At 47.5% G+C, this 26,979-nt stretch overlaps 1 protein-coding gene across 1 annotated transcript in view; it reads left to right on the top strand.

Moving 5' to 3' along the window:
• Positions 1 to 26,979, top strand: part of LOC135365910 (venom metalloproteinase antarease TserMP_A-like) — a 94,534-nt gene that overhangs the window by 49,125 nt on the left and 18,430 nt on the right. The window contains exons 4-9 of the mRNA XM_064598578.1: positions 12,842 to 12,971; positions 14,638 to 14,691; positions 15,713 to 15,834; positions 17,533 to 17,607; positions 22,780 to 22,931; positions 26,667 to 26,716. Coding sequence (XP_064454648.1) covers positions 12,842 to 12,971; positions 14,638 to 14,691; positions 15,713 to 15,834; positions 17,533 to 17,607; positions 22,780 to 22,931; positions 26,667 to 26,716 — 583 coding nt within the window. The remainder of the gene's footprint in view (positions 1 to 12,841; positions 12,972 to 14,637; positions 14,692 to 15,712; positions 15,835 to 17,532; positions 17,608 to 22,779; positions 22,932 to 26,666; positions 26,717 to 26,979) is intronic.

The raw sequence follows: 26,979 nt of genomic DNA, 5'->3' as shown, positions 1-26,979 counted from the left end.
CAGAGGAGGCATATATTGGGGGGCTGATGAGGGTGCTGGTTCTATCACACTGGCGTAAGTGTTTGTAATCTGTCTTGATGGACGAGGATGCGGTGCGCTTGTGAGAGGCGTAGCCGCGACTGTGTTCAGCGACCCTCGTTTACCTGGTGCAGATCGAGGGGGTAGTGCGGGAAACTCTTGTGCATTTGTACGAGACGGGAGTGTGGCACTAGCATCCCTAGGAGCATCAGACGGAAGTCGTAGGGTTCGGTCTTGGTGCCTCTTGGTGGCGGCGGTCTTGACAGGACATAAAGAAAATGATGCGGGATGGCTGGATTTGCAGTTAGCACACTTTGGCTCTCTTTTGTTGTTGCAGTCTGATCTCCGGTGAGGTCCGGCGCAGATGCCACAACGTGTAGAACCTCGGCAAGTTCGTGCAATATGGCCAAAGCGTTGGCAGTTATAACACTGTATGGGGCCTTCTATATACTCTTGGACTGTGAAGGTCTGAAACCCAAGGGCAATTCGGGGAGGAAGACGGATTGTAGGTTCAAAAGTCAGGATAACGCTCCGTAACGGGGTGAACACATCACTGCCATCTTCTGCTAGGGAATGCCGAACCTGTCGCCGTGCTGATAAAACCCCTGCGTCTTTAAGATAGAGCACGAGGTCGTCGTTCGAATACTCTCTTGGAACATCATATATCTTGCCCATATTTCTGGCGTACGATTGGGGTATGGATGGTATCACCGGAATGCCAGCTAAGCACTTAGCAGACAAAAGGTTGCGGGCGGCTGCTTCGGACCGTACGGAGACGAAGAGAGAACCATCTCGGTGGAAACGGTGGTGCATAACCAGTTGTTGGGTTAGCTGGCGTATCTCACTAGCGACCGCATTAGGATTCACCTTCCAGAAGGAGTAGTCAGTAGTTGCTGGTCGAAACAGTATGGGAATACCGCCGGCTCGGTTCTTCTTGTAGGTGACAGTGGTGAACGGGTCATGAAGTGAAGTGGCAAGGTTGCAATCGTTCATCGCATCTGTCTGCTGAGGAGCTGGCGGTGCCGAAGTGTCCATGGTGTTATCGGGAACATTCGCGATCTGTGGAATGTTGGGATCACCAGAAGAAGGGCTCCCTACCCGTTGGCGTTTGGCAGGGCTGACGGGGACCTGTTGACCTGTGGTAAGTGTCATAGAGACGTTGGACCTCCCGTCCAGATTACGGCGGGAGGTCCGTGATGGTTCGATTTCTTTTTCAACGGCTCTGAAAAAGCCTAAGGGCGAAAGGCTGTTCCACTTCACAACGACGGTTATCCTCGTTGCTGCTCGGAAGGGAGTTGGTCGCCTCTGATTTTCACCGTCTCCCGCCAGAGAGACATCTCCCCTCCCGTCGTGCACCTGGAAGATTACCGGGGTAAGGAAGTGGACGGATCTTTCTACCCGGAGGAGGTACTCGTCGTAACCCGAGACGCCAATCAGCCTTGGCCAGTAACGAAAGCACTGAGAAACAAGCAAGTGAACGGTCAGAGCTTCTCCTTGGTTCGCTGGTTCGGTTACGACAATGAACACGACAGTTGGGTTCCGAGCAGCGACGTGGTCAAGATTGGGAAATGACGTCAGCCATCTACGTCCTCCTGCTCTCGAACGCCAGCATAGATAAGTTTCCTTCGAATAAACTCAACGTCTTCACGGTAGCTTTCGATAGTCCACTTCAGCTCTCGAATCGCTATAAAGTCGGTCTGATGGATCTCAGCATAAGCAACGATTTTTTAAATATTGGATACGAAAGGCAAGATGCGAAAATGAAGGTTTCTTTCGAGGACACGGTCGAAGCCGGGAGAACTTTTCGTGTCACCTCCGATCTGGAGAGGGATTTGGGAAAAGCCCTTTCGGAATTCAACATTTCTTTCGCGTACAATAAATCGCGATACGACTTCGTCTTACCCGTGGACGTGAAGGCCGTAGAATTGGACCCTCGGCTCGCACAGGCGCTCGACGCCTCGCTAGCGTTCCGCGAAGCAGGTCGTGCGGTGAAGCCTCCCAAATAGAGCGAATGAGAAGCCACCTCCATCGTACTGGAGCACGCCGCACCCGTCGCTTTCGGCGACGTCACTCTGAATTCGGAAACCACGTCCCTATGGAACACACTCAACAAGTATTTCCAGACGCACAAGCTGGACGCCTCGCTAGAATTCGCGGATAACGTCTATTGTCTGAAAACGCCGAAAGGGTTGCACGTACCGAAACCCTTTGTCAAGCTGCTACATCTCACAGCCGTCGAGGGACACAAAGAAGCGCTACGCGTCTCTCTCCCCGTAGCGCGCCAATTTTCTTTCACGATCAAGACAAAAATTCCTCAATCTTTGCAAGTACATCTGCCTCCCGGCTATTATGCGACGCCGCAAGCACTTCTGGATGCGATTAACCAGCGCGTAGGCGAACGCGCGCGATTCAGCTTCGACGGAACCGAACAGAAATGTAAAATTCGGCTTTCCGAGGGCAGCTCCACCCTAAGACTTTCCGAGTACCTGGCCGTGCTTTTGGGCTTCGAATCGCGTACCGTGTTCACGGGGGAGGAGGAGGATGCCACGAGCTCCGTCGAGGTACTCCTGGAACCCCCGCTTCACAACATAATAGTCTACACGGATATCTTGGAACCCACGTACGTGGGGAGCGGGAAAAACCAATATTAAAAATACTACCCTTTTATTACGAGAAAGACAAGCACGTCGTCACCTACACGTTAGATAACATCCAGTATTTTAACCTGTCTCAATTTGAAATTCCCTCAGTGACGATCGTTCTCGCGGACGAAACGGGAAGACGTTTACCGTTGCGGTCCAAAGGCAGAACCAATCTAACGTTGCATTTCAAATATGTACCATAATTCCCCAAAAATAATTCCCGTGTACACGGGACCCCTTTTCCAACGAGGGGGCGGTGTGATGGTGTGATGAGCAACATATCCAAGTTTATCGTTCCCATCTGGCAGCAAATAAAACCGATCGCCAAGAGAACGTTGAAGCGCTTGGCGCGGAATTTGGCCGATGGCGAAGGAATATCGCGCGCAGTAAAAAAGACGGTCATAACAACGCGGAGAGACGTGCTCGATTCCATGGAGGGCTCTGGAAACAACAATGGGAAGAAACGCCGCAAACGACAACAAAAGGCGCCGACACACGACGCACCTGCAGATATCTTTGGTACGCCGTGAAGGTCACACATCCGCTGTGAGCGCTCCGTCCATCATGGCGTCAACGAAAGGAAAAATACAGACACCGATCTCTCTAACGAGTGATGTGATGATATTGGAACCCCCTTCCATTCAATACGGCGTGGAAGATACTTCGTACTAACTCTTTTATCCGGTCAACGGGGTAAATAATTCTGTGATCGGATTTTCTATTCAAAATTTACAAAGGGCACACTTGGATCTCTGCGGCAGTTTCGTGGCTTTGACCGCGCGCATTGTTCGCGACGACGGGGGACAAATGGACGAGAAAGATGTCGTTTTCCCAATAAACCATCTGTTGAGCGGCATGTTTAAGACAATCACCGTTTATGCGAACAACAAGCTCGTCAGTTCCAACGAGTTGTACGCCCACAGGAGTATCTTGGACGTCGTGCTTCATTCCACACCACTGGTTCAAGAAACAGTGCTTGCGGCTGGACTCTATGTCGAGGACGACGAACATTTATAGGACGATTACGACGTCTCGTCTCGCGGTCCGGGCGGTGACGCTGGCACCTTCCCTGTTTTTGGAATACGAGCGGCGGCTTCAGACCACGCCGGTCATCTACGTGTTACGTGGATTGCAAACCAAGGAGCTTGAGTGCCGGGAGCTTGGACGCTCACTTTGAAAACGTTTACCCCGAAAGGGTACCTTCCAAATTATGCGTCGGCCTGCTCGCCACGTCCGACTTTCTCGGCGACATCCAATCGAACCCCTACAAATTCCGCCATTACGACCTGTCTCATTCGATGCTCTCCGTGGACGGCCAGCAAGTGCGAGCCGAGTACGACTTTAAGAACGACCTCGTCAAAATTCCCTACTTTAACTTCTTGCAAGAACTGGGAGATAAACATTTCAAGTATAGCTACGAGCGATTTAAAACGAACGGGTTTCTTCTCTACTTCAACTTGGACGTGGACAAGTGTTCTTCTCCTTCGCATTTGAACGAGTGGCGAAAAGGAAACGTTCGCCTGCTATTACGCTTCGCTAACGCGCTTCCAACCGCGGTCACCGTCCTCTTGATTTCCGAGTGTCCCAAGCTCATGTGCGTCGACAAGGACCGTACGGTCACCTTCCCATAGAAAAGATGTACGAGAGCGACATCTTCGAACTCGTCTCCCTGAACCCCCTCGCTTCCTTCATGCTGAGAGGCATTCTGACGAAGCCTTCGTTTTACGCAAGCCCGGCTATTTAATCATCAATACGGAAGAGCGAAGAAAGCGTGGGCAGCACTGGGTGCTCTACCTGAAAAACTACGACGGGTCTGCTGTGTTTTTCGACAGCTGCGGACTTCCCCCCATCGAAGCACACCTTCGAAGGGCTTTACCTGCAGTGGATGAGTATAACGACAAGTGTATTCAATCACCTTTTTCGCCTTACAGCGGGCTTTTTTGTATCTGTGTAGCCACGCGCATGACGAAATGCTACAGCTTGAAAAATTGTGTATCCATGTTTTCCTGTTACCTCGAAGAGAATGATGAAACTATAAAACGTCTCCTCGTGAGCGAACTGGTTTCGTAAAATAGTCTATTTATTTTGTCACGACATACACAAGATGCTTGCGAGACGATCTTCCAACGTGCTGACCCGACGCTCGTCGTCACCGGTCACCGTGACGTCGAGGGATGTGTGGAGAAGCCAGTAGCGACAGACGATAGGTCGGTTGAAACCCGCGTTGATGAGACACGGGTCGACTGTCTCTCCTCGTCTATACTTTTCCAACAGCTCGAGCTTGTAATCTACGAAACGCTTCATTTTCTTTGCAATCTTCCCACTGACGGTGAACAGACGTAAGGGTATCGTCTTGAGGATCGAGCGAAAGTCTCCGTCGCAGCTATTGCCATGAATATAATCGCGTAATCGCAGCAAGTCCCGATACATTCGCGTTTGCACAAAGGTTGCAAACCTCTGCTCGGGCGTCATGACTGAGACGGAATGAGAGTAGACAACCTTTTTTATTTCTCGTGAGAGGTTACACATGAATTAGGCTCCAGCTTTGGTTTCGTAGGCGGGAAGGCAGCCCAAATACGGACGAAGGCTCGAGTCTAACCAATGGCTGGGGTTTCTCGACCAGAGTCCACCGCAACGACAGGTAGTCAGTTGATCCCCGATCCGCAAAAAGATCTTCGGAGGAGGCTTGAAGGTTAGGACCAGGGGTAGATCTCCCGTCAGTACCCATTCGTAATCTGCAACGAAAAGAGCGTGAGAAACACGTGTTTTTTTATCTCAAACACACACACACGTACAATCTTCTTCAGTCACAGAGTGACACTGATGGTCCATCTTCTCCATCTTCTCTATCTTCCTTCAATAGTCGAAGTCCTTCGCAACGTACGTTGAACGGTACCGTCCGACAGCCGAGAAACGGGCGAATCAATCGGTCCGTCCAATGCTTTTGCTCTGAAAAAAATGTGACTGGTTATAGAACGTATCAAAAATAACGAGGAAGTGTACCTTTGGACCACAATCCACCGCAGTTGGTGCAGAAGAAGCGGGCATTGCCAATCTCCCGAAATATGTGAGGCAGGAAAAACCGACTTCACGCGCAGCAAAAGTGTTGTACACTGGAAACGAAACTCTTCAAACATTTCGATGATGACGTCATGGGTATTACTTACGAGGATCTACCAAGCTGATCATGATGGCACAAGAATGACGATCAAACGATCGCTTCGATATTGATAGCAAAGCTTTTCTCTCACTCTCTATGACGTCATTGAGCATGTTTGGACATGTTAAAGAAGCATTACAGTGGTATCTAACATGGCCAAAAACTGCTGTCATCTTGTAAAGCAGTATGTGAAAAGCATTCCCACAATATGTTTCTGTCCAAAGTTGTTTCACCACGATGCAATTAATTTGGAAAACCGCTGCCGTGGTGACAGGCCGGAGCGCTCCAACTGCAGACCACACCCACTCTACTGTGACGTTGGTGGTAGAGAGCCCCTCATTCGTTCGCAGGAAAACCGTCTGCTACGAACTTTGCGAGCTGTTTCTTGTGGACTTCTAGTCTTTATATGATATATATCACGTTTTCTAAAAAAAACTAAGCATATATGCAGCCTGAGAAAATAAGATTACGATCACAAGAGTAATGTATCCGTAGCTTCTGTGCAATCTCAAAATATACAGTAGCAGAAAGCAAGGGATGGCGGCGGTATTGTGGCGCCACCTGTTAGCTACTGAACCAACTGCGCGGTGAAAACTGTCGGACCGGCTGCACACTGTCGAGAAGCACGGGATTTTCGCTGTACAAGCGCAGTTAATTTCGGGCTGCACCACTCGTTCTTCCCGTGGTATCTGCGGTCCCATAAAATCGTGGTTGTGTCGTGGACAGCCTTCAAACCCTCCATTTCGAACATCACGTAGCCGGAGAACGCGTGGCGCCTCCAAAGCGGTAGGAGACGCTCCGGCCTGCGCGATGTTGCTCACCTCGATCATGTGGTCCCAGGTCCAATGAGGAGCGTCCTCACCACTTGCGTCACATGTGACGCGTGTGGTGGGGCTCATCACGTGCCTATCGTGAAGGCGAAGGAGGGTGTTTCGCGCACGGGAGGTTCGGGGAGCTATTTCAGGTGTCCCAATTTCGTTACGGTTGTACGAATTGTGGGAAAACTGTTTTCGGCCGCCAAACATTCCGTACTGACCAACACCAGAAACAAAGCTGTAGGCCTCTAGACTGCTCCTTTAAGATGTGTTTGAACATGTTAAGACGTGTTCAGACACGGGCGGCGAACCGTCGAAGTCGACCCTGGACACACTAGTTCCTCCCTCTCCCTCTCTATGACGTCATTGAACGCGTTTGAACATGTTAAGACGTGTTTGAAAATTTTGGGGCGTGTGTAGACACGAACCCCGCAATACGAAAAAACGTCACGCAGTACGAATTAGACTGGTGGGTAGTGTGACGCGTCCAGTGTAGAAGGTTCCTGGGTTCGAATCCCACTCTGGGACGGCTACACAGGATGTGACAGCGGTTCCCCCTCTCTCTCTCTCCATCTTTGTAGTCCTTGAACGTGTCTGGTCTCGAACCCCCTGTGTCTCCCCTCCTCCTTCTCCTCCCACGATATTGGAGGAACAAAGGGCGGCGTCTTGTCACAGAAGCAAACTGACGGATTTACGTAATCGATGGATATGACGTAAATGGGGTTAGTGCGAGCGTGAGAACCCTGTAGCATAAGATGGTCATCCCGCCGTACCCCCCTCGTCCTCTATCCCCGAACCAAGACCGCCGAGACAATGCTGCTTACGTACCAGACAATTTTGGACCTTCTGGTCCACATTCGTCCCTCATTTGGTAAGTGTTTCTCTCTCTTCTTGTTTAGAAATAGTTTCTTTATAATACCTTACGTTCCTCTGTAGGTTTCACTGTGACACACATTGTACAGCTATTCTTCCAGCTGATCCCCGGTGCGGGGGGAGATGTGCCCCGCTTGGATATGGAGTCGTTTTTGCAAACGTTCGCCATCGTAGGCGAAGAGGACATAGAGACTGCTACCACAGAAGTGCTCATGGCGTGCTACACCACGGAGTGGCGAGAAATCGCTGTGCAGCGGGGACTAGAGGAAGAGCTCTTTTTCAGAGTGCCCCAAAGCTTAGTGGAGCAGACTTGACTGCTAGAAGGTGCTGCCCCTTTAAGCTTCGGGGAAGCGGAGCACCTCCTGTACTCCATGGTGCACCAGCGGAACAGAGCGAGTGCAGCGGGTTGAAGAGAACTCGCTTAACGCTGGTTGGCGAGTCAAATACCATGAGTGTTTTTCGATTGTGGTTTTTGTTCGTAGAATCCTTATTCTGGTCCTTTATTACTAGATTGGATCCCTGGGTTCTTATGGAAGACCACGAACGTCCCATGTAAACACGACAGACAATAATTGCGTATCGTCTTTCGCATCACGCGAATCTCTCTCTCTGCCCCAATACAATAGAAGAATAGGAAACCACAGATCCTGCGTATAAAAGCGAGCGTGGGATAGACTGCAGTTAAAGATGATGATGTCGACGATGTCACCACAATGTTGGATCTGCTTGCGTAGGAGGTAAGTGCATTTGTGTGTTTAGATCGTTGTTTGATTAATGCCTCTTTTTCTCTATTTGCTAGGTACACTCGGGAGAATTATTTCAAATTGGGGGAGGGACTTCATGCCTAACATGATGTCCGATTAGGCTCCGCGAACTTCAAAATTAGGGGAGCATCACCCACACTATTCAAAATTGGGGAGGGACGTGAATTCATGGGAAATATGAATTCTGCTTAGGCTTAATGGGGAATTGGGGGCGTCCCTCGCACCAGTCAAAATTGGAAAGGGGTAAGAGAGTTCATGGCTAATATGAATTCTGATTAGGCGTAATGGGGAAGATTTGGGGGTACATTTCAATCTGGCCTTATTCAAAATTGAACTCCTTCTCTCATTTTTCGTTAGATTATTCCAAAACGGGGGAGAATTCGTGCATAACACGAATTTCATTAGAGTCCATTTTGATTATACAAAATTAAGGAGTTCTTAAAGAGAGAATTATTTCAAATTGGGCTTAAATTAAATCCTTCTCTCGTTTTTCGTTTGGTTGTCATCGTCGACATCATATGCGATATCGCAATGACATCGAGGAAGACATGGTGCGGTGTCCAAAGTACAGACGCCACCAGCGCAATAAGAGGGAGAGGAGACGTCCTGGTTCTACGACGATTGATAGGAAGCCCACGAGGGGCATTCATCCACGGCGTGAGACGTTTCGTGGAGCAAAATGTAAGTTGATCGTCTCTGCTGTGAGAGTGTATTCTATGTATGACATTGTTTTTCAGGAAGCGGTGGGCGCTGTCGTCGCATATCATGCAGCACAGCAACAGCCGTCGAGCAACCGCCCCGATAGCCCAAACTACCTTCCTGTATAGCAGTACGTCCCCTCCTTGTACAGCGAGTGACCGTGGAACAAAGAGCAGGCATCTATCGACCAACTCCTTTGTATGCATTCAATAAAGATGTTTCAGTGAAAGAAAACACAGAGTCTTGTCAAAGTTATTCGGACTGTTTAATGGATTGCATGTCGATAACTAAGCGGTATTTCAATAAGTCGGTGACAAAGTTCGCGATGTAGACTGCTTGCAAATGTCGCTGCTTCCGCAGGGCGTGCTTAATATGAGCGATGGCACGAGCGAGAAGGTCCACGATGTCTGCAGCGATGTAGTTGAATTCTGCATTGGACAAGCTCACAAATTCGCTCATCAGTCCCAGGGGCCCGACCGGAACCGTTATGCAGATGTTCTTGTAACGGGCGTAGATCCAACGCACCATCCCCTGCAGTGGCCCCGGAGAGATCTCTTCTACATTGCCAAAGCCTACCATATTTATCACGCAGCGAAAAGCAGTGATGACGAGCTCATTGCGGGGACTTTCGCTGTTGAAACGTTCCTTCTCCACTTCTTGCCAAGAAGCGTGGGTGCGGGAACAATTTTGTAACGAGTGGTAGCTGTATATCTTCACGTGGTGCTGACGCGAGCGCGGTGCGCGTTGCCTTTATACACATAAACGCGCGCGCAAAGAAAGGAGAGTGAAACCGAAACTGAGAAGCCACCCATCGCCGCTAGGAGCGCCCGCGCATGCGCGGTCCGGTGGAGCAGAGGGCCCTAGGAGCGTGCGTGCGCGCGCGTATGCGTAGCTGCCGCATCGCATCGCCTCAGTCAGTTTCTCGCTGGCTGTCGCGGAGAGCAGACGTGTGCTCGGTTGCTCCGCAGTCCCCGCGCTTGCTCAGTTTCTGTCTGGCTGTCGCGGAGAGCAGACGTATGCTCGCTTGCTCCGCAGTCCCCGCGCTCGCTCAGTTTCTGCCTGGCTGATGAGCAGTCGCCGCGGGGGAAAAGGTGAGTGATTTGCCGCGCTCCTTTTCTCGCATGTTTGCTGTGTTTAGCGGTGACCAACGAGTGATTTGTCGATGTTTGATTGCGCTCGTGTTAAGCCTTTTCGCGCATGTTTAGACTTGTTTAGCGGAGAGCAAGCCTGTTGTTTAGCGGTTCCCGCCTTGTGTTAGGTGTATAGTGTTGAGGCGCTGTGGTTAGGCCTAGTCGATCGCCTTTTCCCCGATGTGTACTGTTTTCTGTTTAGCAGTAGCCGTTAGACCTTTTCTCTCGCATGCCTATACTTGTTCAGCAGTGTTGGCATTTTCTACCTGCTGCTAGTGTCTTGTTCTGTCTTTCTCGCATAGAGCTATGATAGTGGTGCCATCTGGTGTGATGCCTTGCAACTACTTGGCCACCTGTCGTCGATCTCTGCAACTGCCCGTCGCCAACTACCAACATGGCGGGCGCTGGTCACTCGGATGTTGCGGAGCGGTTTCTTCTCCGCGTCGTCGTTGATTTTCGAATAAATTGTTTCTCTCCACTCCAATTCCATCTTTTTATTTTATTTTCTACATATTTTTTTATGGACACAGGTTGTCAGCAACGCACAGGGTGGTCTGGACTCGAGTTAGATGCTCCCCAATTAGTGTGATGACTCATTGGAGGGTCCTGATTAATGTGGGGGGTCCCAATTAGCTCTAATTGCTAATTAAACGTGTCCAGAAGCCTTGTAGCGTTGCGGAGTGTCTGTGTCCAGTCATTACTACTTTGGAAAACCTTAACTGCCTATATTGGAGTTGGAGTTGGACGAAGTGAAAATAATACGGAGACTACCTACATTCTTCTTCTGTCTACTGCCTTTTTCTTCACTGTCTAGACTAGTAATCTTTCAGAGCCGCACCGGCGTTGTGCTAAGCCACTTCCACTTTCGCTCTCTCGCAATGATCAAATTGCCTGGTCCGTGTTCAATTAATTCCAGCTACCAACTCCATATGGTGGAAGCCGCACCTTCCTAGACAATGCAAGGCTTCAGTGAACAACACCACCTTTATAGCGAGATGATGAATGGGGAGTTTCATCGCCACTGGCGATAGTCTATACCCCATTGTTGGTGGCGATGCTGGAAATGAAATAACCAGCTCCTTCACAGTAAGGACGGAAGTCCTATGATATCAAGAAAGGTGAAGGGAATTCAAGGGCAGAGCGTTTGTGGGCTGGATGTGGCCAGGGTCAAGTAATTTTGTGAGAGAGAGTGAGCGAGAGTCTAGCTCGTTAAATGATCCGGAAAGTACGGCTCTTGAAGGTTGGGAGCGTGCGCAATGGGCAAGAATGTGCTTTAGATCTTCTAGAGTACCTCAGTGGCTGCAGTCGGGAGAGGCAACTTGTCTCAAGCGGTAGCGTCACTGCGCCGTAAAAGCCACACCGAGGCGCATTCGATGAACTAATGCGGTACCTTGACAACAGGTATGTCGGGGCGCGCGGAAAGTGAGCACGGGGTCAACTCTGCTCTGCATGGCTGCATGGGGGAGAATGTCAGCGGTCCATTGGCGGGAAGCCAAAGGAGTCACGAGGCGTCGAAGTACGGAGCGACGATCTCCTCTGTGCAGCGCAATACGCGTCCGTCACCGAGACGAGAGAGCTGCTTCTGCGGCGCTGTCGGCCAGTGCATTCCCTTCGACACTGAAATGGGCTGAAATCCATTGGAGAACCAGCTGTGCCCTGCTTCGTGGCTTCGGTGAACATTGTGACGCTCATAGAGGAAATCAATACTTAATAAATAATAAACAAATAACTATATATTATATATTAATAAATATTATATTATAAATAAATAATAAATAAATCACAGGCCGCTGCCACCTGTCCGAGTCCCCGTTGCATGGCCGCCGCCATTTAAAATGCAGTTCCGACCGTATTCAGAAAAGATGATGCATTTCGATGTTTTGAAAAAGGACACAAAACTGTTCACGAAACTGAATGTAGATGCTCACATAACACACATTTTCCTATTGCCTGATGTCAATGCTTGGCCAGGGAGCTCCAGTTCAAAGCCCACGAACGTCGTCGTGTAGCCTTATCTTAGAGTGATGCCACACCAAGACGGGCGTGAATACTCGTTGACCCTTCTCCGCTCGCAGCTCGCACCCATATTTGTAGCAGCTGAGCACCCTATCATCAAGATGAAAGTTATTGTTCGTTTGCACTATATTTCCTTTGTTTTAACGAATTAAGCCATTAGTAGAAATGTGTAACTTCGTTCGCCGCAGCCTCGTTTTAATGCTTGTAAAGTTTAGCATCATACAATGGCGAAACGGATCACATATGAACGTAATGGCAGGCGGTAGATTTTCCGCTATGCGGGTAGAGCCGACACTTGCACCAAAGCAAATACAGTTGTGTCTTCCAACGTGTCGTTGATAGACGGCCCTGCAATGTCAGAAGGGGACTTCGCCACATAAATGTGCTAGAGTCAGCTATCCTTCAGAGTGAACCTTGCCATTCCATTGACTTGTGTAAGCGAGACGGTGCACACATTTTTACGGCTATCACAGGAGAAATGCGAAGCATCTAAAACATGGTACGCCCGCGGCGTTCAGCCCATCACTAAAGACAGGCATCCTCCGGCGTCTACGGTGGGGGGAGGGGGGTTACGAGATTGCTATCTGTTTTGGCAGTAGCTTTGTTCATTTGAGCGGCGTTGTCAATTCGGGGGCGGCATCTTTGTAATCCATATCGAGTTTGCCTAATTTCTGTCGTCAGTATTTAGCCCTGAATCAGAAATGTAATAGTTGTGATTTTGTAGAATGGCATCATCGGCGATGAGCTACGCATCCGCCCTCTGTTGACGATGGAACGCACTGCAGAAGGCCACGTTCCTCATCTACTCCACCGTGCGGAAACCTTGAGGTCTGAAGCTGTCACGCACGACTACGGTAAGCGTAATGCTAGGCATGTAGAAAAAAGAAATAAATAAGAATACTGGAGTTGATTACAAAACCTTGCACCTGTTTTCGCCTACAGCGCGTGTTATTTGCAGGTGTCCCAATGGTTGGTTAAGCGTTCCAACCAGTATGTTTTCTTTGCTCGAACGAATGTGTCGCTAGCCGGTAGTGTTGACGTGTTGTGTCTGTGTGTTGTTGATAGTGTGTAGGGTGTGGAAACCCGTGTTTCCACAACCTCGGGGCGTCAGTCCGTCCGTGCTGTCGCCATGGAAGACACAGCAAACGAAAAGGTTCAAATAACAAACAAGGATTTATTCCATACCTTCGCACAGCACTTGCCGTCCCAATTGCCACAGCCAGAAAGAGAGACCCGCATCAGTCTCGATGCCTTTTATCCTGTTTACGGCGTACGCGCCCCCTACAACAGTTCCGCAGCCACAACAGTAGATAACACCAGCAAATAATGATAACAACCAACGACGATAACAAAGTTCAGCCCGGCGAAACGTGGAAACAGATAAAGTCCTACAATTCCCCCTCCCCACAAGACTGGGCGACCCGCTCACAAACAGAAGATGAAGAGATGAAAAGTTCATGTGATGAAGGACCAGAGGTCGACCTGACGTCTACAAGTGGCAGTAGCGACCGGAAAGTCCGTGGGGCCGTGGGGCTTTATTTCGAGCGACAACTACGATCATGAGCGTCGCCGCAGTGCTCTGGTCTGTGGAGTAATATCGCCCTCCAGAAGGTCCTTCAAGATGCGCCGAAATTTCTGCACACGGCGCACCACATTTAACATCTGTCATGGAAGACGGCGTGCCTGAGCTTGAGATGCGAAGCCCCGGAAAAAAGCTCGGAAATTTTTGTGGAAAACGATTTTTTCGTTTATTTCCTCGTCTACGGAAAAATTGCCCAAAATGTTCAGGCGACAAAATTCAAAAATATAAAATTTCGTGCCCTTGATGCGTTCCAACCACCAATGCGTTCCGCCAATAACCACCAACTTATTGCCGCGTCTGTCCGTTCCAACCGATCGCCGTCGCGTTCACATAATGCCGGCGTTCTGGTTGGAGGGGACGGGTTGTTCTAATTACCTATCGCTGGGTAGACAGCTGTCTTATGGGATGCTGTACACTGCTAAAGCTTCTAGCTCATTGTATGCTGTGGTTTCGCTGACAACGCTAAGACTCAATTTGAAATCGAAAAGTGACGCTGTAACCACGTTTGTTGCCATTTTACATTTTTTTTCGGAAACAACCTGGTAAAAAAAAGGCGGCTTTTTTCGAGCGATTCAAAATTTCGGAAAATTTTGCATCTTTATTTTGGAGCTTGTAACCTTCTACCGAGTTGCCTCCTCGACCGAGTTTGAACCCGCGATTTCCCCGCCATACCGCCGTCACGTCATTTCGTTTCTGCTGCGTCGTGCTGAAACCGTCAACACAGCAAGACCTCTCTGCTACAGCTATCGCTCTAATAGGAGCGCACGTCCCGCTACCTCAAAGCAAGGGCAATGATGAATCATTCGGCGCAATTGTTTGCTTCGAGTGCGTTAGGCAATAAAGTTACGTCTTTCGACTGTAGAACAAATTCCGTGTTGTTCCGTGTGAAGAAATTACTGCGATAATGGTGCAACCTAGTCTACTTTCTTTTCCAACAGTTTTCATGCCTCGCTCAGACGACGACAGTCAGCAGCATGACCGCATCCTCATCGGTAAGCATAATGCTACGAATTCCTCTGCGGTAACGCAGCACTGAAGAATGTACGACGCACTGCTAGATAACATTTTGCATCTCTCGTCTTCAAGTAACGTACAGTCTAATAAACGTCTAACTCTAACATTACGCCGCGGCGGCGCCAGAGTGTCTCTTTGAAGGGGCGGTTGGCTCCGTCCCCGTCGTTCCGAAACTATGGTGCCATTTTATTTTTCGTTGATCACACATCACAGGGTAACGAAAATATGTCTGAAAACACACACACAAAAAAAAACGTCATATACCGTAACAGACCAATCATAGCACGTGTTAAAGGTGAACCGTCTGAGCGGCGGTCATCCGGGAGGATCGGAGCAGACGAGTTCGGAGGCAATCGTCTGCGGCTCAGACGGCCACCCGCTTCCTCTGAATAGCGTAGGGAAATACGTCACCCATATGTCTTTGGCATACGTCTCTCCCATAGTTTTCAGCACCCACTTACTTAATACTTTAGCTTTTTTTGCAGAGAAAGTTGTCCAAAGAGGCTGTCGAAGAATGTCAAACGTTGTGGTACTCCTTTTATACACACTTTTCCGCAGGTGACTGTAACTTTAAGAGGATCTAGTGTGCGATGTGCAGGCGGTACCCACCCCTGTCAGTAAGGGGAGTTTCAAAGGCGCAAAGACCATATATTGAAGGAGTTCTTGCAATCCCGTGTCCAGTAAAAACAGACGCGAGTGTCATGGGTGTGATACCATTACACCACGGGTGCACTCTCATGCATTAGATTGTCGCGTCTAGTGACATTCAATTCCATGGCATTCAGGTCACCAGTTGTCGCGACCAGGCAATAGGACTCAGAGAGAGATGGGCAATCTGGTCGTCGATCAGAACCAAACTGACCGCGAGGTTTTAATGGTCGCGCCAAGTGGGCCACCGGCGCTGATGATAACACCGGCCACTCCCACTACAACGTCTTACCTTTCGACTTGCCAGGCAACAGGTGAATAATGACGTACTACTCGGTTACTATCATGCAGAAGGACGCAGCATCACCGCAATCAAGCCGGAAGTACATGTAGTCATGGACGCTGTGTACTACAAGCTGTTCAATTACAAAGATAGCGACATTATTGCGTACTATGGAGCCGTTCTTAATTCCGTAAGTACACTTGTATCAGATTACATTTGCAACATCTAGTAAATGCAGTCCATCAGTTTGAAGGCACTATATTTCATTAGCAATTCCTGCGATGTCCCTCTTGTGGTTCAATCTCCTTACTTTAACTGCTGAAATACTCGCTCAGGGGAGGGGGGATATGTTTATTGGGAAAAAAAGGAGGCAGGTAAAAAGGAAAGGTCAGCCAGGCAGAAGTCGACTTGCTATTCCTTGCAAAAAAACACAAACAGAAAACAAGAAAGATGCAAGCGGCACATGGGCAGCAGGGGGGGGCATGAGTACACGATCGCTCAGAGGCAGTCCAGGAGCCCAGAGTCACCCAGGAAGCATACTAGCGCTCTGGTAACAGCCCATTGCTTCTGCAAGGGGTAACGTACTCTATCTGTGTACTTTATTAATTTGTGGCAGGGGCGGCATCAAATCCGTTAAACAACACAGTCGTTCACACAACAGTATTTTAGTTAGTGAGTGAAGTGATTTGTACCGTATTTTCTGTTGCTATACTAATTAAATCTACGCGTCCTCACTTGTCAATTGGTTGTCCCAGCGCACACTATGATATCGTTTTATTTTCTGGCTGTTGAATACGAAAGTCGTTCGCCTTTTATACAGGGAAGGGTAACGGTAATGGTAAAGTAAACAGCACCGGTATACTGCCGAAATTGGAGGTGGTAACGGAAACGCATACCACTGTCTTCCATTACCGGAAACAGAAACGGAAACGAAAATTATCGTCGGGTTTTGAATTCGGGTAATGGCTATTACTCATGTGCGATAATATTTCAGTGACTTTTCATTTTATTATTGTATTGTGACGGCTTCATTCCCTGTACTGCTCAAATACTACACGGCAGCATGGAAGCAAAGCGCAATATATGATATCGAGGGTGCATCACTAGCGTCCTACTCGTAACATTAATTGTACCTACATGACACCTACCTACCTGCCTACCTATAACCTATCACTATGACTTACTACTATGACCTACCTTCCTACAGACTCACACGACATAGAGTCCACGCACTCTACCCAAGCACAGCACGAGGATGACAGCATGTGATTTTTCTTTTTGTTTTTTACTTTCTTCATTTCGCCGTGGCTATGGAAGTACAGTTTACTATACCGAGAGCGTTCGCCTACGAATGCGACATTGGATGAAGGTTACGCCCGTCTTGGGTTGGGTTGCTGGACTCAAACTGACTGAAGACAGAAGACTGACTGAAGACGTGTTCCTACCATTCTTCAAAAATGCTGCAAGATGTGCGCATTACAAAGGCGTAAAATTACTTGTGTCGTGTGTGCGCGTGACACCGAAGCAGCACTTGTCGAAAACAGGGTGCTGACAGCGCCGGAGGGGCTGCCCTCCCGCATATCTTTAACAGCTGTTCTATTACCGGAAACAATAATGGAAACGAATTGAAACGCTGGTATCAGAAACGGATGAAGGAAATGAAAGTATAGTAGTAACGCTAATGGACACAGTAACGAAAATACGTCCGTTATACTTCCCTGCTTTTATATGAAACTTTACATCGCAAAGTGTTACAGATTTGGCGTTCGGCTGTTGTCCCCAAGAAATTAGGGGACATCAACATGGCGCTCATACGACCTTTACACAAAAAGCACTTGCTTAGCTCATGTATTTTTATGATTACACGCATTTTTTTTTTTAATTTCAGATAAACCTCCGATATGAAACCATCCCAGACCCGAAAGTGACTATAAAGATCACTGGCTTCACTTTCAATAAGGACGTAAGTATTCCGGAACGCATTCGCAAAACTTTCTCACAGATAGATCTCACGCCATCGGCATCAAGGACCCACATACAATTGTTGTCCATTACTTCGAATGTCCATCATCTTGAAATTGACAGAATCGACGTAGACGAGCGTGTAAACGTTCCGTGTAGATATTTTGGACCGCCGCAATTATACTGAATTCATAAAGAAGCCTAGCGGTTCAGGCCACAAAAAACGAATTTCCCTGAATGGTCTCATGATTGTCGCAAACTATTTTTTGATAACCAGCAAGTAGGAATGCGTGAGGGACGAAAATCTTTGAAGCGATGCACGATCAGTGATTTGTCCACGTCCAGGCAACTACCCTGACATCCCCCTACACAGGGTGTCCCCTAAAACGTGTCATTGAATTATAATAAAAGAACTACGGCACCTGGAATCATGTGGTCAACGGCATTTCTTCTTATGTTTTTGACCCCCCTGATGTGAATGTTATGTATCATTTTAATTATGTCATCAAGTTAAATTGTGTAGAGAACTCAACTCGCAGATTTGCCAAGTAAAAGTCACTTTTTTTACTCAACCAACGTGAAGAGCGTACCGAATTTCCGAGTTCATGATAATTGAGAGTTATATTCACGAGCTATCCCATGGGAAAAATAGCCGAACACCATGCTTTTCGGAGCACCGGACCATAACGCGGGATGAGTTCTTGAGCGCAATCGCTCTCAGTCCGATGAAAGGAGGTTCTAATCTCAGCCCACAGTGTGATGGTAGAAAATGCAACAGTTCCTGAAATTCGGAGATGGAAAGCATTGCCAAGCAGCACAATGTACTGAAAGCCGAGTGCAATAGCGGCGGACGGTATTTGTCTTATCGATGTTTTTATCTTCATGAGTCTGTTGAAGGCCTTCCACCTACCAGTCCACCCCTAATGCACTCGACTTTTAGTACATCCCAAGCAGCAAAATGTACTGAAAAGTCGAATGCAATAGGGCTGGACGGGTAGGTGGAAGGTCTTGAACAGACTGATGAAACTAAAGAACATTGATAAGACACATACCGTCCACCCCTATTGCACTCGACCTTCAGTACATTGTGCTGCTTGGGTCCCAGCGAAAGTGGGACGCGATAAGCCATGTCTTTCTGCGACTCCGGGGCGGGCTGGGTTTTCAACCTCCTTTCGTCGGACAGAAAACGATTGCGCTGAAGCATTCGTCGCGCGCTATCATATGGGAGCTCCGTAAAACATGATATTCGGCTATTTTTTCCGTTGGGTAAGTTCTGTATATCCCAGTCAATAATCATTAATTTGAGTAAATTAGACACGCTATTCTCATTCGTGGGGTAAAAAAGCGACCTTCGTTTGTCAAATTTCTGTGTTCAGTTAGCAAGTATTTACATAATTAAATTAACCGTACATGACATTCACATGAGGAAGTGGTAAAAACCAATAAGTACAATTGTCGTTGACCGCATGATTCTACGTGCCGTAGTTTTTGTAATTATTTATTATAATTGAGCGACACGTTTTCTGGGACTCTCTGTATGTATAGCGACACAACCTCCCTTGAGTTCCTGTGCACCTCCCATAGAGGACTCTTTCGCCTTGGAGCTGAAGGCCGGCTCATGCGATCATGTTACCGCTTCCGACGAGGGATGGCGACACCGTCGCAAAATTGTCTCATTTCTTTTGCTTTCCTCCTCCGCTCTTAAGGGACCGTCGCAACCGTTCCAGTCAATTTCGAAACTACACTGTCATGCCATTTTTCGCCGACCACTGACCGCGATATCGGAAATCCCGGACGAAATTATCGCATAATTCGACTTGATTAGTTTTATAGAACGAGCCTTCCTCTACAACATAATAAAGAATCTCGAGGGTGTTCTTTCGTATACAGGAGAAAATATTTTCTTTCTAGTAGAGGGTATTACGACCACAGTGACCCACGTTGCATGTATCCAGTGGGGTGCTATATTTTTTTCTTGGGCTCCTGTTTTAATTCGTTTTATTTTTAATTTTTCTCTGGTCTGGTTGGGTTCCACTGAGCAAGCAATATGCTGTGGCACAGACTTCTGCAAGCATACCATAATCTTTGCTTCTGTAGCATAACACGTGTATTGCAATCCTGGGTGGTTAAGTTTATGGCATTGTTTCCGGGGTGCGCGGTGCCGCCAACGGAGATTGGGGTTTAGCGGTAATGGGCAGGTCTAAGTAATACTTTTTGTCGTGTGAGCTAAAGCCCTGCGCGGATGAGCTTTCTGACATCCGCATCCTATCCGAAAAATTCGCGTCTCCCACGGCACGGAGCAATAGTTCAGTTTCTATGCTCGATATATCAGGCCAATTTTCCAGCAAATAAACGTTATTTCCCGTCAGCACAAAACAGAAAAGAAAAGAAAAAAAAGAAGGAGAAAAAGGCCAACAAAAAAAGCTGTCACCAAACTCCATCCACACGGGCGACTTCCTCTCTTTCGTTTGGACAGTGAAAAGGACGGAGCGGTATAGCTTTTGTAGCGAGGACAGGTCCTGAGTGTCCATGATGCTACCAAAGGATACACGACCGCAAGTACAGGTTTAGCTTCCATGAAAGATTATAGGACACCAAGCACAGCAACACATTTTGCACCAAACGGGATAAGTAGAGTTTATTGCAAGTGAAACGCAAGATCGGCGGCGAACGCGCACCTCGACACGAGACGCCAGAGATCTCTCTCAGATGCGCGAGCGGCCTTCGTACACCTTGTACTCTATGTTCTGTACCTAGTGTGAAGCAAACTGATGGTCGCGGTTTATCCGAGTCATACCCGCTCCTGAGCCGGCGCCGTCGGCGTCCGATCCGCAGATCACAACAAGCGTGCATATTTTATCCGAACCCAGAAGTTTCTTGCGGATATCCGCGGGCATACGCTTCCATACGCAATTGGTGCAAGGCTTTATATACCTGTGAGCCTGACTGGAACCTAGGACAGCAGGGACGATGAACCACAACCACGAGATTCCGTCATTTCCAGTACTACCATGTAAATGACTTTTTTGCACGTTCGTCTTTTCCTCTAGCGTTATAATTTGCTAGACTTTTCGTGGTTAATATTTTTGCTGAATTGTTCAGCATTTAAATGTGACAGTTAGAGGGACCTTTCATCAACTGAACATGCATCTACACGCCTATAATATTGATACTGGTGAATTGGAACTCCAAAGCTCTCAACTGGAGCCATGTTCCTTTGGTCCTGGTGGTAGTCATATTGAAAACCAACCAGAAACAAATCGGAAATACGTAGAATTAAAACGGGAGCCGAAGGAACGAATATAGCACCGCACCGAATGCATGCAACGTGGGTCACTGTGGCCGTAATACCCTCTACTACAAAAAAATTATGTTCTCTTGTATACGAAAAAACACCCTCGAGATTTTTTAATATGTTGTAGAGGAAGGCTCACTCTATAAAACTGTGTTGGTTTCAGGCGTCTCTTCCGACCTCTTCATTGCGTGTTTTACGCTCGATTGTAGCGAATTTTGAAAAAATCGCATACTTCCTCTTTGTTTCCTGCAATGACTACAAGAGTTACGTGTCTTGAGATTTTTCCTGTTGAAGTATTCCACGAGGCCTTGCCAGGAAAAATATTCATTAAAATTTAGTGGTTTGATTTTCCACAAAAAATCACGAAGTAGGAGGAAAATTGCGCAACTTCCGGCCTTTGTATACTAGCACCGATTACAGCACGACAACCGGGATTTGAACGCTGCGTAAAGCAAAGTTTCCTCTATATGCAAAAGAAAACCGCACAGTTCTAGGTGCTTTCTATGAGCCGCACCTGCCGTTCACGCCAGGCACGGTTTTCGCCAGCGCTGCGAACTTTGCTCGTGTCTAGCACACGCCACACTGAGATCTGGGAAGAAATGTTTCGCGGTGTGTCGTTTTGCACTATTAGGGACTGCTAAACAAATTTTCGTAAAAATTCGCGATAGTTTTGTGAGGGCCGACCAGGTCCGCTGGATCATTTCGCGTGGAATCTCCCCTCTAAGGAAAAAGGGAGTAATTTTGCTCCTTTTCGGGACTAAATGCATTGCCACAAAAAAATGCCCCTTTCAGGAGTAACTGCAATCGAGCAAGTGAACGTTAGAGAGTGGAGAGTGCATTTCACGCTCTGTTCTAAGGGTATCAATACATAATTCGTGTCCATGCATGAAAATACTTTGAATCAAACCTTCAACCGTGATATATCGAGTACAAAATCTTGCGACATATATAGGTGACAATTTGCGAAGAAATTGGCGCGAGCTGTTTCTTGCTCTGCGTGGGCGGTAGATTGCCGAGCTGGCTGAGTTATACAGCCCTATGTCATGAAATTGACCAACGCACCATATTTACGTTGATTGTTGCATTCGGAAGACCTTTTTCGAAGTTCAGTGACGATTAGCAGTCCTTGGGAGTAAATGTCGGGGTTAAGGGATTAAAATGGGAGTAACTGCAATCTAGGTAACTGAAAGCTGCAGTTAGTCCCTATTTTACTCCTTTTTTTAGTGTGTACAAACAAATGTCAAATTTGGAACGTCCCTACTGCTTTCTCCTTTGCACTCCCCACTAACCCTTAGTGTCTGTTCCGTAGGGAATCTGTGTCAACATTCTCAAATAATACATTGTGGAGCCACGATATCCGTATTATTTTTATACTCGGTGCAGTTCAACGAAATAAAGGTTACCTATAAATCAGGTTCTTCTTCTTTTTCTTTCTTTTGTAATCCATCTCATCCTTCTTTCACAGTTTGTTGGTGTCTCTTTTTTTTGCCATCTTTGTCTTTAATCTGTCTCATACTTATTTGACCGTTGTTCCTTTATTCCCTAATTATTTTCATTTTGTATTTATTTATTTTATCTCATGCACTTTTATTTCTGTTTTTTTTTTTTTTTTTGCGGAATAGCAAGACGCGGTCCACTTTGACTGACCTTTCCTGTTTTCTTTGTTCTTCTGTGTTCTTTGTTTTAATAAATATATCCCCCCTCCCCCAGGTTCCCGCAGGTTCCCGCACTTATAATCCACGTTTCAGGGAACAAACATTTCGGGGTGAATGTTACGGTTAAAAGTGGTTTGAATTGACGACTGCAGGGCCCGTGACTGGTGCAACTATAGTTTGAAGTGCTTTAGCTATACTTATTTCAGGTGTTCGTTTATTACAGGCCGCGGATGACAAGTACATTTCAACTTTCGGCATATACGGCCCTCATGGCGTTACCGATATGCAAACCACTTTGGCAAAGTTCACGTCGACTTACAGGGCCGAGCACTATGGCTTCTTTCACAAAACGGACATCTTGGTACTAGTCACAGGGTACGTATCTTAGCCACGTTTTCACAAAAAAAAAAAAGGAAGGAAGAAAAGCTGTGAGTAAAATCGAAACAGCTTACAACGTAATACAAACAAACGGTTCACCTATCGAATACTTTTATTTCACTAAAATCCCGCAAACAAGCCAAGGAATCGAAGGTCGCGGCGTTTTCATGTAAAAGCACACGGTCCGAATATGACTGAGCCTCGAATACACTCCCGAGCAAAGCGCCGACGTCAGAGAGTGGCAGCGCTGGCAGCCGTAAGCACGTGACTTCTCATGCCCTGCCCCACTGGCGGCGGCGCTCGCTGTTCAGAGCCGCGAGAGTTTCGGCATTCGCGGTGCCCATTTTCTCCGCTTCAATTACTCTATTCGCTGTAAATATTTCCATGCAGGTTCACACTGGCGCAAAGAACCATCGCTTACGTTTATCCAAGATAACGTGGGATGACAAGCGGTTTGTAGCGGGGTAGTTGGTTGTAGAACATATTTGATTGCAAGTGCAGCAAAAGACGCGGACAGGTTTTTTTTTTTTTTTTTTACATTGGGCAGTCCGGGCGCCGCCTTAATGTTCGTCTCTTTGAACATGCCCCATCTTTAGGCCGCACTCCTTCTGGCCATCTTTCAATTCATTGTAATGAGTGTTCTTGTTCCCCGCAATTCAGGAACACTAGAGTAATAGAGAGGAGTCGGAAAAAACTGTTCGGGGGATTATAGAGGCGCTTCACATCAGTTTACGCGACAACAGTTGCATAAGTGTGCCTTCAATTGCCCTAACTCAACCTGAAAGAGATTACCTTGTCTGTTAATGTTGCACGTGTCATGAGGGGTGTTGGGTCACACGTGCAGATGCCTTTGTTATCAATCCATGTACCCCTCTTTGTTGCAAGTTCGTTTCAGGTTTCTACTGTGTTGCGATTGGTTGAATGTTCTCTTTTTTTTCTGTATATAATGTTCTACTTCCATTAAACTTCTACTAGTTGCGAGTCTGCTGGTCTTCTATCGTAATACGCCTTATGCATAAGTGCGCGCCATGTATGTGCGGAGACGGAGACTACGTTTACGCGCCATTTTTGAGTATAGCTGCCGTGGTTTCGGTTTTCGCCACATCGCCTATCGCCAGCAACGCGGCATCCCGGGAGGTTGACCGGCAACTCCCCATTACTGCTCGTGCCACTGTGCGCCCAGAAGGGCAATATTGGCTCGTATACCGATAAGGTAAATCCTCAGTTCGCTATTATTGCCTCTAGGATAATTAAAAAGGCACGTGACACGCTCACGGTCAGAACATGCTTAGATTGAGATTGTTTGGCGTGTCACGGGACGGCAGCTTCTTTCAGAAGTAGGTCTATACTAAACGCGAGCTACATAGGACTTCATTTATGTGCAGGAGTGTTGAATTTCCAGTGGAAGCGTGCTGCCAGACCAGCATTTAGAAGATGATTGGGAAAATGAGCTTTCTGCACAGTCTCTGTTAGTGGTGCATGTCCGTTTGGGACATTGTTGTTATAATTGCTTTTAAAAAGGACCTATCTACCAGGCAGATAACCAAGTACGACACATCAGATTTCAGAGCAAAACCAATGTGCTCCTTCTGATGTGCTGTTGCCTTTGCATTACAAAGAAAATGTCATATGATGCGAAGAAATCGTCAAATCATCACAGAAAGTCTGGTTTTCTGTGTCTCCAAGAAAGGGGCTCTTCCTCTTTCTGTGTGTGAACAGTCAGCTCCACATGACTTCCATCTAAAAAAGTATGTATCCCTTCACCTTTTGTTGGGTTACTGGTACCAAATAACTACATGTGCGAGTATGAAAGTACATCTGATATTTTACTGAAGGTACACATAATGTGTCTAGTCACAGGTGCTCAAATGCTTTTTTATTCCGTTACTGAACAGGACCAGCAGCTAAGCAGAGAGTCCTGTAGTAAGATCATTCATCGCCACTCCATGCTGCACAAACGCGCATATAGGGACCCGCGCTACGCAACTGCGTAACACACCGCATCAGAACACTCTACTGTAAAGTTCGGGCAAGTAGTTCAGTATTCATATGTACAAAAGCGACAGAGTCCCCAAAATTCCGCAGTTCGACGTGAGATTCAGTTACGAAGTTGCAGCTACGCCGAGAGTGCTTATCCGATGCTGTTTGCTCGTTGATAGTAACGAAAATCTCCAACCAAGTTACAGGACGGGGATACCCGACGTTTCGGAGCCAGTTCGGCTCCTTCCTCAGGGGTGACTGTAGTGGCCGTTGGCAGCAGCGTTCTTGCCGTGGTTCGAATTTCGTGATGCGCCGGATTGTTTTGCCGTTGTAGAAGACAATAACGAAATTGTCCGAAAGAAATGTTCGTATAACGTTAGCTTCGTGAGCTCGGCTGTGCATTCTTCCTGCTCGCCTGCCATGCTAAAAAGCTTGAATCGCAAGTTTCCCGACTTTCCAGCTGGTCCCGTTACAGGAAATCGCACATAGCGCGACCGCCTGAATACTCAAACATGGCGCCGCCGCCAGCCGCCGCCACGAGATGGCAGCACTTATGAATAAGGCGTATTGTTTAACCTACCTGTCCGCGTCTCTTGCTGCATTTGCAATCAAATAACTTAGGATGACCTGTCTCAACCTCTTTAAAAACCCGAGACTAGGGGACAAAAATCGACCACACCTTGTCTGTGTTGTCGTTTTTTTTTTTTGTCCCCTAGTCCCGGGTTTTTAACTTATGGATATTCCCATATATTTCTCAAAAGAGGGTTGCGCATTTTGTGTACAGTTTTAAGTCTGCAGGTTCAGAGTTAGGTGCAATCATTTACGCGTTATTGGATTCGCAGAACGGCGAATTGCAGCAGTGTATAGCAGACGAATCCTGACTTTATAAGTACACGTAGCGAAGAAGGGAGAGGAGGCAGTAAACGGGCCTTGTGTGTCTAGGTGGCGTGGACCGAGCCCGTTCCAACTATTGCGACTAAGCGAACGCAATGGGGTCGCCCAGGAGCGTGGATTGACCGCACCTCTCCATTCCGAGAAATGAAATGAATGGAATTGTCACAAATTTCCGTTCTTCCGAATGGAATGGGAAAGGAGTGGATGGCCCCATTCCGCAAATCTGCGTGACAGTATCGTGGCCGTGGAAGCTCAGGGTAAGGATCGCGGAACCCTCATCTGAGTACCATTGGCTTCTGGCTATGTTGTTCCTTAAAGCGAGACTTCGGAAGGATTCGAAAAAAAAAAAAAATAGGTGACTGTCATACCGACCACGGACCGCTCCCCTGATACCGAATACAACATTCGCATTTATTTAGTGCGTAAATGATGACAATACCAAACAGAAACCAAAACGCAAAGCACACAGCGGTTCGCCGGAAGGAAGATACGGTGACGTTGTCTGCCACGAGGGCTTGCATTCTTCCATGCCGGATGGCGTCAACAGTGTTACTTTCAGCGCCCTCTTGCTTCACAGAGGCGAAGCGCTCACTTCATAATAATTCGTTCGAATGAAATCTGCGCACTTTGGGAACGCGATATGTCGTATGTTTGTTCGTGACACCCAAAGGGTTACTGCTGTGTCACAATCTTTGTGGTGATTTTGTTGCGGAGTGTAAACACGAGAGGCGCTACACATTTCTCTTCTGCATATCTACATGGCGATACACCAAGCGTGACCAGATGTCCATGAGGGTTCATCGTGTACACGTAGTGTGACTACAGTATAACCGAAAATAACGGACATCCTTGTTTCAGGAGGGATATGTGCACCATGAATGGGCGAAGTCTGTCTTGTGGCACCGCTGGTGAGTCATGTTAAGACGTACTTCTGTGTATAAGACGATATGATGGAACAACTTCCACTGCCCTGATAATAACCGGTGTCCTTGCGAACTGAACACTTTCGTCTGTAGACTCCCCATGGAGTACGTTCAATAGACATCTCCCTGTTTGTAAACAAATGAAGTCGTAGTGTTCGACAGCGCCTCCAGTTTGGTAGAGTTGAACTATGCTCGGAGTTATGGGGGCGAACAAGGATGCGCCCGAAAACCACGGTCTTGATGGGATT

This window comes from Ornithodoros turicata, chromosome 8, assembly GCF_037126465.1.
Source record: "Ornithodoros turicata isolate Travis chromosome 8, ASM3712646v1, whole genome shotgun sequence".
Classification (NCBI taxonomy): Eukaryota; Metazoa; Arthropoda; class Arachnida; order Ixodida; family Argasidae; genus Ornithodoros; species Ornithodoros turicata.
Note: the sequence above shows the minus strand (reverse complement) of the source record. Positions and strands in the feature narration are given on the sequence as shown.